Raw genomic sequence first — 11,381 nt, forward strand, 5'->3', positions numbered from 1 at the left:
AGAAAGCAAAGCCCAGATAGCTTCACTAGTAAATTCTATCAAATATCTAAAGAATTAACACCAATCCTTACAAACTCTTCAAAAACTATAGAACACATCCCAATTCATTCCATGATGCTAGTATTGCCCTAACACCAAAATCAGGGAAAATCATTAGAGAACTATAGATCAACATCTCTTATGATTATAGATGCTAAATAAATGAAAATACCAGCAAACTGATTTAGCAATAAAAAAAAAAAAAGAAGACGTATACAACATGACCAAGCAGGATTTATCCTAGGAATGCTAGGTTGGTTCACCATACAAATCCATTCAATTACACTACATTAATGGAATGAAGGCCAAAAACCACATAATTATGTATAGATGCAGAAAAAACATTTGACAATACCTGACACCCTTTAATGATTAAACACACACACAACACACACACACACACACACACACACACACACACACACACACACACACACACACTAAAAGGAATAGAAGAAAACTTTCTCAACCTGATAAAGGATGTCTACAAAAATCTCACAGCTATCATGATAGTTAATAATGAAATACTGGGACAGGCACTGTGGCTCACACCTGCAATCACAACACTTTGGGAGGCTGAGGCGAGAGGAATGCCCGAGTCCAGGAGTTTGAGACCAGCCTGGGCAACATGGTGAGGTCCTCATCTCTACAATAAACCAGAAAAAGCATCTGGGTGTGGTGGTATGCACCTGTAGTCCCAGCTATGTGGAAGGCTGAGGCGGAAAGATCACCTGATACCAGCAAGTCGAGGCTGTGGTAGCCATGATCAGGTCACTTGCACCCTAGCCTGGGTGACAGAGTGAGACTCCAATAAAAAATTAAAAAAAAAAAAAAGAAATACTGAAAGTTTCTCTCTTAAGATCAGGAACAAGACAAGGATGTCCACTCTCACCACTTCTATTCAACCTTGTGCTGTAGGTTCCAGCCAGAGCAATAAGGCAAGAAAAAGAAATAATAGAGAGCCAGATTGGAAAGGAAGAAATGAAACTATATTTACAGATTATACAACATTGCATAGAAAATCATAAGGAGCCGGGCTCGGTGGCTCAGCCTGTAATCCTGTGCCTTTGGGAGGCTGAAGTGAGTGGATTGCCTGAGCCCACGGGTTTGAGACCCGCCTGGGCAGCGAGACTCCATCTCCACAATAAACCAAAAAACCACCTGGGTGTGGTAGTGCATGCCTGTAATTCCGGCTACTTGGAAGGCTGAGGCGGAAGGATCGCCGGAGCCCAGCAGGTCAAGGCTGCAGTGGCCGGGAGCAGCCACTGCACTCCAGTTTGGGCGACAGAGTCAGACTCCAACTCAAAAAAAAAAAAAACAAAAGAAAATCATAAGGGACTCACAAAGACACTGAGGGCTAATAAACAAATTTAGCATGGTTGTAGGATATGAGGTCAATACACAAAAATCAGTTTCTTTTCTATGTACTAACAGCTAATAATTTAAAAATGAAATTAATAAAACAATTCCATGTTTGTGAAAATGAACAAAAAAGGAATAAATTTAACCTATGGAGTGTAAAATTTATACACTGAAAAATACAAAACATTACTGAATGAAATTAAAGTCCTTGAAAAAAAGTATATCCCATTTTCATGGACTGGAAGATTAAATATTATAAAAATAGCAACACTTCCCTTGATGGAGACGCAACATAATCTCTATCAAATCCCAGCAGCCCTTTTTATTTCTTGAAGAAATTGATAAACTGATCATAAAATTCATGTGGAGATAGAGGGGACCCAGAAGAGCCAGACAATCTTGAAAAGGAAAAACAAAACTGAAAAACTCACACTTCCCAATTTGAAAAACTTACCACAAAGTTACAGTAATCAAAACTGTGCAGTACTGGCATAATGATAAACACAAAAGTCAATCAAATAGAATTGAGAGTCCATAAATAAACCCACGTGTCTATGGTAAACCAATTTTCATCAAGGGTACCATTTAATGAGAATATGGTGCTTCAACGAATGTTGCTGGGACAACCATTTCGTCACATGCAAAAGAACAAAAATGGAATCCTACCTCACACCATATACAAATATTAATTCAAAGTGAAATCACAGACCTAAATTTAAGAGATAAAATTATAAAACTTCTATAAGAAAGTATAGATGTTAATTTTCATGCCTTGGGGTTAAGAAATAATTTCTTGGATGTGACATTTAAAGTACAAGCAATAAAAGAAAAAAGATAAATTGAACATAATCAATGAAAAAAAGTTTGTGTTTCAAAGGACACTATCAAAAGAACTCTCAGACCTCAACAACAAAAAGATAACTCAATTTTTAAAATTGGGCAAAGTATTTGAGTAGATATTTCTCCAAAGAAGATATACAAATAGCCAATAAAACATAAAAAGCAGCCGGGCTCGGTGGTTCAGCCTGTAATCCCGCACCTTTGGGAGGCTGAGGTGAATGGATTGCCTGAGCCCACGGGTTCGAGACCCGCCTGGGCAGCGAGACCTCATCTCTACAATAAATCAAAAAATCAGCCGGGCATGGTAGCGCATGCCTATAGTTCCGGCTACTTGCAAGGCTGAGGCGGAAGGATCGCTGGAGCCTAGCAGGTCGAGGCTGAGGTGGCCGGGAGCGGCCACTGCACTCCAGTCTCGGCGACAGAGTGAGACTCCAACTCAAAAAAACAAAACAAAAACAAAAACAAAACATAAAAAGCTACTCAATATCATTAGCCATTAGGGAAATACAAATCAAAACTATAGTGAGATACCACTTCACACACACTATAAAGGCTATCATCAAAGAGAGATAGCATATGGAAAAGAGACCTGAGCTAGCATGCTCATGTGGAGAAATTAGAACCATCATACACCACTGGTGGAAATGGAGAATAGTGCGGCCACTGTGGAAAATAGTTTGGCAAATCCTCAAAATCCATATGACCCAACAGTGTGCCTACACTTGGTCCTCTCAGTGGGTTCCACATCTACAGGTTCAACCAATCGTGGATGGAAATGCATGACAAAATAAATGCAAAATAACAACACAACAATTAAAAAATAATACTGTGTAACAACCATTCACATAGCATTTACATTGTCTTAGGTACAAGTAATCTAGAGATGATTTAAAGGATATGAGAGGCTGTACATAGGTTATATGCAAATTTACACTATTTTGTATCAGGGACTTGAGAACTGCAGATTTTGGTATTTATACAGGATCCTGGAACCAATCTCCTGCAGACACTAAAGGGCAACTGAATACACCCAACAAATATATATTCACACAAAACAAATATATATTCACACAAAAACTTGTAGACAAATACTCACAGCAGCATTATTCATAATAGCCCCAAACTGGAAATAACTCAAACGTGCATATACTGATGAATGCATATACAAAATGTGGCACAGGTTGAGAATTCTTATCCAAAATGCTTGCGACCAGAAATGTTTTGAAATTTCGATGTTTTCAAATTTTAAAATATTTACATACAATGAGTTATAAAAGGAGGAAAAGAGACCTGAGCTAGCATGATCAGTCCCCCCACCATGTGAAACCCTCACCTGGCCCTCACCAGATGCGGTCCCTAGATCTTGAACTTCTCAGCTTCTGCACTAAGAAATAAATTCCTTTTCTTTATAAATTACCTACTTGCAGGTATTCTGTTATAAGCAACAGAAAACAAACTATGACACATGGCGTTTTATCTGCTCCTCTTGCCTAGTTATAAATTCTTTAAGTGCTTTGTCATATGCGTTCTAGTTTCTCCAGAGCACCTAGTATACACTTATTGTTTGTTACTGCTGAATAAAGAACTACTTCAAAGGTAAATGGCCCTAAAATGGAGAAGGATCCCTACAAAGAGAACAGGTGCTATGGGTATGATTCTATATCCTCAGCATACCTGCCATCACCTACATTGCAAGCATCACTTCCTCCAACCACATCCTCCTGTCTTTCCAAACTCACAGCCTCTTATACAACCGAACAGTATCTCAACCCAGCTAAGAGTTACGATCTGTTAACTTTCCCATCTCCTCTGCTCCCTTCATGACCTCCCCTCAAGCCTGGGTTCCATGGTCCATCGTAATGACTACCTAGCATGTTCCTCACCTCCTTTGGCTTCTCTCCCTTGATGGTAGTTACTTGGGAAAATCCCAATCTTGGTTAACTCCAACATTCCTCCTCCTTCCTGCTTGAAGGTTGCTGGATAAATAACTGGCTTGTTTTCTGGGCTCATTTAACTTACACCCACCATCCTCAAGTGAGCCCCTAGTCCTGCCCACTGGCAACACTACCATGTTCCATAATCCATGCACTCTCTCCCCCATTCCAAGGCAACTATCTCATATGTTCTCTTCAAACCTCCAAAACCTTTTCCCCTACTCTCGTTCTCAGATGAAGATCTTGCTTCCTCACTGTGAAAGTACAAACAGGAAAGAATTTCCACAAGGTCTGACCGACACATCTACTCACTTAACAGTAACTGTCTCTGAACAATGCGCTCCCTTCCGTCTGTAAAAATGATCCAACCCTGGTCCTATCTAGCCCACTGACCTTTCCACTACAGCCTATCCTCGCAGACCCCTAAGCTATTTGCGCAAGTGAATGTCTCCTCTTACCTTGACATCATAAAACTTTCCCTCTCCACTGGATGAGCTTCCCAAGCTCAGTGATGCTGTCATTCCTCCCTTCTTAAAAGACATCTCCAGGTCCTGTCCAGTTCTGTTTCTGCCAGAGCTGTCTACCTGCAGTTTCCAATCCCATTCCAATTTCTAGTACATCTATTCCAGTATTGCTTGCTCTCATGAACTGCCAAGATTCCCAAGGGTTCCTGTTGATAATTCCACTGGCGATCTTTTAGACCTCCCTCCACTCAACCTTCTGCCATAGCTGATGTCCTCACCCTGAGAAGCCCGCTTCCCTGGAAGTCAAGAACCTCGCCCTTGTGGGTTGTTCCTCCTCAGTCTCCCTCACTAGTTCCTCCTTGACCTCTAAATCCTGGAAGCTCAGTCCTGAAGCTTCTTCCCTTCCCTGTCTACACCAAGGATCATGCCCAGTTTCTGGCTTTAAATAACACCTATACACTGACGACCCCATGTTTTCATCTCCAACCTCTCCTTAAGTGCCAGACTCATATGGCTGGCTGTCTGCCTTACATCTCTACAGGACTATCTAATCAACACCTCACATCAGTATGTCCACACAGAACTCCCGCCTACCCAGTCTGGTCCTTCTGAAGCCTTCCTAATCTCAGAAAATGGCAAATCCTCAGGCCAAAGATCCTAGTTATCCTGACTCTGTTTTCCTTATAAATTCACATTCAAATCCTTAGTAAATCTAGTTAGGCATCTCCTTCAAAAACAGGTCCTGAACCTGACTGTTCTTCACACCTGCATGCCCTGACACCCACGACCTCTTTGATCTCAATCTCCACCTAAACTTCCCTTGACCACTCTTTTTATGAGATGAATTACCCAAGCCCCCTGCAACTCAGAATGTGACTGGATTTGGAGACAGTCTCTTTAAAGAGGTAAAGTTAAATGAAGTTGCCAGTGTGGCCCCAATTCAGTATTACTGGTGTCCTTATAAGAGGAGATTAGAACACAGATAGACACAGAGGGACAACTATGTGAGAATACAGGGAAAAGGTGGGTGTGTGCAGGCCAAGGAGAGAGACCTCAGGAGAAACCAACCCCCATATATCTTGTTTTTGGATTTCTAGCCTCCAGACCTGTGAGAAAATTGATTTCTGTTGTTTAAGCCACTCAGTCTATGATACTTTGTTATGGCAGCCCTAGCAGACTAACACAGTCTGCTTCATCACATTCTCACATTCCTGACTGTTTCCCAAATACACCAAGCGGACCTATTCTTTAGGGCTTCTGTGCTCATTTTCCCTGTAGGCAGAGTTAGGTCTTACAGTATACCCATTTTTCAGCTGTAGAAACTGAGGCTAGAGGGTATCAAGTTACTTGCCCACGTAATAGGCAAAGAAAAGACAGAATCGAACTTTACCTGGTTCTGTGATCTATGCAAAACACTTCCACACTTTTTCAACACTAGATACTTAAGGAAAAACTTAGAGAGAAACGACTTACTTTTCAACCCAGAGCACTGAAACGAGCTTTACTCCTCTCTTCTGAGCTTTGTTCCAGGTGCTCTGGTATCCATCTTTGAATACAACATGAGTTACTTGTTTGTTAAAAGTTTTTGAAACCTGCAAAAAATGCAGAGAACAAAATGTACATTACTATTCACTCACAATCTCTTAAGTACAACTGATCAAACAGGAGACTTAATTTAATATTTGTCAAAATGAAAATGTCTATAACCCCTATTTCAGCAATTCTATTTTTCAGACTCTGTCACAGAGAAACACATTAAAGAATGCATAACCTGCTAATTAAAAACAGATCTGTTCCAGTTAGAATGGTGAATCACACATGCGTTTACCTCTTCTCCCTACTCAAAAAGACTCCGAAGGGCTACTGAAACTAAGGAGGCTGAAGTGGAAGGATTGTCTTAGCCTGAGGTCAATGATGTGGTGAGCTGTGATTGTACCACTGCACTCCATCCTGAGTAACAGAATGAGATCCCAACTCAAAAAATAAATAAAAAGAAAAAGAAAAAAGAGCTGGAGGCCTACAAGGATAAAGAGAACTAAGTGGCTAAAAGAAGGGACCACAATTTTAGAAGACAAAGAGTGGAGCAGAGTCAGATAATTACAGACATTTAAGAAAAGTTTTCTGCATCAAATATAAGTGAACAGAAAATGAAATTCAGAGGAAACAAAGAAAATAAAGACAACACATATGTAACCAAAATAATAAACTCTTAATATCCTCAGAAGGTACAGCATTTGTGCAATAAGAAGATTATTTTTAAAAGGATCCCAAAGAGCTCTTGGAGATTGGAAAATGACATAAGTAAAAAAAAAAAAAAAAAAAAATTCTACAGAAATATCGAGCAAGAAAGATGAGAAAAACTTCCTGGAAGCAGAACAAAAGGATCAGAAGACAGATACACCAGGAGACAAAAGGTACAACAACATCAGAAGCTCAGACCAGAAGATCCAACAGCCAATCAGTAAGAGCTGAAGAAATACAGAAACACAAAAAATGGAGAAGAAATTATAAAAGAAATAATCAAAGAAAAACTTCTCAAACTAAAGGACATGCTAGATCTAGATCAAAAGAAGTGCCCCAAAGGCCCAGCACAGAATGAAAACAGCGCTATATGGTCACAGAATTTCAATATGGTTGAAAAAAAGGAAAATATTAAAAGAGAGGGCAAGGGAGGTAAAGAGGGTGGACATATGTCGCATGCATACAAAAGGAATGACAACTAAATCACACTTATCAACAGCATCCTGAAGGTGAAAAAACAATGGGAAATGCCTTCAAATAAAAACAATATATATGCTAGCATTTTACAATCAGCTAAAATATCAGTCAAAAGTAATGGTATATGAAAGGCACATTCAGAAGCTCACGATGACAAAAATTTTATCTTTTATGCACCCTTTTCAGAAGCAGAAGTTGTCTACATAATTTTTTATAACATTCAATGAAATATATTGAAGCAATACACGTACCCTTTGGAAATATGGAGGCAAATACTAAAAGAAACAGATGAACTGAAAGTAACTATTTTTGAATAAATGGAAAGGATTTTAGAGCAAAGCCTTGCTGGTTTCTGTTTTCATTATGAACTTCACGGCGCTGCTCTTTTGTCTTTTTAAACAGAGTATATGCTTGACTTTTATATAATAAAACATACTCTTCAAGGCCCTGGGAGCTATCAAGGCTGTGATGAATTACTGGGCTAAAATGAGGTCAAGATTGACACATTGAAAGTTGAGTCTAAGCCGGGCTCGGTGGCTCAGCCTGTCATCCCGCGCCTTTGGGAGGCTGAGGTGAGTGGATAGCCTGAGCCCGCGGGTTCGACACCCGCCTGGGCAGCGAGACCTCATCTCTACAATAAATCAAAAAATCAGCCGGGTGTGGTAGCGCGTGACTGTAATTCCGGCTACTTGGAAGGCTGAGGCGGAAGGATTGCCGGAGCCCAGCGGGTCGAGGCTGTGGTGGCCAGGAGCGGCCACTGCACTTCAGTCTGGGCGACAGAGTGAGACTCCAACTCAAAAAAAAGAAAGTTGAGTCTAGGATTCGAGACCATTTTTCCTTAAGACTTTTTTCAAATGCAGCAAATGCTAAGCAGTATTTCTAAGTGCCTCAGCACAAAGGGGATAAAAATTGGAGTACAAGCCTCAGAACAAGAGCAGGAGGTCTAATAAAACACTACAACTTGGGTTGAGATGCATAGAGCTGCATCTAGTATTAGGGTGAACCAGAAATTACAATTACCCTCACAGGGCTGCAGTATGGTTTAAAACCATCTCAAATTCTGAAATTGGATTAAAATAATCCTGGTTTATGAGTATTACAACTATCCTACCTGAAACAAATCTGAATCTCTTTTGAAGAAATATAATACAGAAGTAATACAATTCAAGGTCTCAGATCATTTACAAATAATTTGAAATACACAATGCTCAAAATCCAAAAAAGGGAACAACAAATAAAAAACAGGCATGGGAGGGGATGGGACAATAAGAACAAAAACCACAAGATAAACCAAAAAAAAAAGCAGACCTAAATATTATAATCTACCTCTTCTTGTGGAATGCAGCTAAAGCGCTGCTTGGGGAGAAATGTGTAATCTAAAATGCACAGGCATCCTCTATGGAAAGCAGCATGGTGATTCCTAAAGAAACTAAAAATGGCCTTCCATACGATCCAGCAATACCTCTCCTGGGAATATACCTGGAATAACATAAACCATTCTACCAGAAAGATACCTGCACACTCACGTTTACAGTTGCACTATTCACAGTAGCAAAAACATGGAATCAACCTTACTGCCCATCAAAAGTGGACTGAATAAAGTAAACGTAGTACATATACACAATGGAGTATTATGCAGCCATAAAGAAAAGCAAAAATCATGGAAGTAAGAAGGTTGAAGATCAATGGACTCATCCTAAAAAGTTGTAAAAAGTACAGCTAATTAAAACCAAGAGTTGGATAACACTAAGGATGCAGTAAGAATTAATAAAGTGGATAATAACTGCAAAAAGGAAGACCTAGAAGGCCAAAAGTTGGTTGTCTGGAAAGACCAATTAATAAAATCAATAAAACCTAGGTAAAAATGGTTAAGGAAAAAAAAAGAGAAAAGACACAAATAACACATGTCAAGAATGATCATCACTATAGATCCTGAAGACACCAAAACATTCAAACATAATATTATAATAGCACTGAGGCAATACTTTGTTTTTTACTTTACTTTTTATAGAGATGTGGGCTACAAGTGAGGAGTAGGTATTAAGTAACCTATGTGCAGTTGAAGTTTGGGCCTAACCGGTCCTCACTTCCCCTGGTTTAGGTACCCTATATGTTGAGGCAATACTTCTGAAAATTTAGATGAAATGGATTCATTAAAACAAAACAAACAAACAAAACCCCAACTTTCTAAAAGCACTCATAAAACTGACAAACTGATTCTAAATGTATTTGGAAAGGCAAAAGGCTAACAAGAGCCAAGATACCTTGATGAACACTGGAAGACTTGTGAAGCTATTATAATAGGGTGGTTTTGTCATGAGAACAGAAAAACCAATGAACAGAAAGTCTGGACCAGACTGGACACCTGATTTACAATAAGGTAAGTACTGTTGATTTTGATTACAGGTCTTTTTCTTTCTTTTTTTTTTTGAGTTGGAGTCTCACTCTGTCACCCAGACTGGAGTGCAGTGGCCGCTCCCGGCCACCGCAGCTCGCCTGCTGGGCTCCAGCGATCCTTCTGCCTCAGCCTTCCAAGTAGCTGGAATTACAGGCGCGCGCTACCACGACCGGCTAATTTTTTGATTTATTGTAGAGATGAGGTCTCGCCAAGTTGCCCAGGAGGGTCTCGAACCCGTGGGCTCAGGCAATCCACTTACCTCAGCCTCCCAAAGGCGCGGGATTACAGGCTGAGCCACTGAGCCCGGCTTACAGGTCTTTTTTAATAAATGGTGATGAGACAAATATTCACATTAAAAAAACAAAAAAACAATTTTTACAGCATATACAAAAATCAATTCCAGGTATTATACTACTGTAAATCTAAGTGTGAAAGCAAAAAAGATAAAGGTTTCCAGAAGATAAAACAGGAGAAAATCTTCATGATTTTGGTACAGAAACAGATTTTCTTAAAGAAAAACACGCAACAAAGTTCACAACAGAAGAAAATAATAAATTGAACCACATTAAAATTGTCATCAGGCTGGGCATGGTGGCTCAAGCCTGTAATCCCAGCACTTTGGGAGGCTGAGGTAAGGGAACAGCCTGAGCCCATGGGTTCGAGAGCCTAGGCAAATTGGCAAGACCTCATCTCTACAATAAAAATAAAAAATTTAGCCAGGCATGGTAGCGCACGCCTGTAGCTCCGGCTACTTGGAAGGCTGAGGCAGAAGGATTGCCTGAGCCCAGCAGGTCAACACTGGGGTGTGGCCGTGAGCATGTCACGGAATGAGAATCCAACTCAAAAAAAAAAAAATCATCAAAAGATACCACTAAGAAGATAAAGGATAAGTCACAAAGTGACAGAAATATTGCAATTCATATGGTTGACAAAGGGTTAATTCTAAAATATAAAGAATACTTACAAATCAAGAAGAGAATGATAAACCCAATAGAAATATGAGCTGGAGGCTTAGACAGGCACTTCAAATAAATATATGAAAAAGTGCAGAAAATTGCAAATTCAAACCACCATGAGAGAAACATACCAGAATGGCTGAAAACAAAGACTGTCAAAACCAAGAATATACAGCAACGTGAACTTTCGTACAATGGTATGATATAAACCACTTTAGAAGACTGTTAATAAATCACTGATAATTTCCTAGATGTGATATTGATATTTTTGTAATATAGAAAAATGTCTTTGTTTTTAGATGATGCATACTGAATATTGAGGGGCAAATTAAGATGTCTGCTACTTACTTTCAAATGGTTCAGAAGAAAAAATATAAATATATATGTAAATAAATATAATTCATAAAGAAATAAAGTATGTTAAGACGTTAACAACTGTTGACTATATGTTCACTGTACTATTCTTTCAACTTTGTCTGAAAATTTTTGAAATAAAAGGTGAAAAACAAGCCAGGCTTGGTGGCTCAGCCTGTAATCCCACACCTTGGGAGGCTGAGGTGAGTGGATTGCCTGAGCCCGCAGGTTTGAGACCCGCATGGGCAACTTGGCGAGACCTCATCTCTACAATAAATAAAAAATTAGCTGGGTGTGGTAGCACGCGCCTGTAGTT

At 39.6% G+C, this 11,381-nt stretch overlaps 1 protein-coding gene across 1 annotated transcript in view; it reads right to left on the reverse strand.

The window, feature by feature from the left end:
• MCPH1 (microcephalin 1) overlaps positions 1–11,381 on the reverse strand; it is a 242,733-nt gene that overhangs the window by 226,310 nt on the left and 5,042 nt on the right. The window contains exon 3 of the mRNA XM_021717094.1: positions 6,113–6,231. Coding sequence (XP_021572769.1) covers positions 6,113–6,231 — 119 coding nt within the window. The remainder of the gene's footprint in view (positions 1–6,112; positions 6,232–11,381) is intronic.

The sequence above is a fragment of the Carlito syrichta genome, unplaced genomic scaffold (genome assembly GCF_000164805.1).
Source record: "Carlito syrichta isolate Samal-C Ts95f unplaced genomic scaffold, Tarsius_syrichta-2.0.1 Scaffold309283, whole genome shotgun sequence".
Taxonomy (NCBI): domain Eukaryota; kingdom Metazoa; phylum Chordata; class Mammalia; order Primates; family Tarsiidae; genus Carlito; species Carlito syrichta.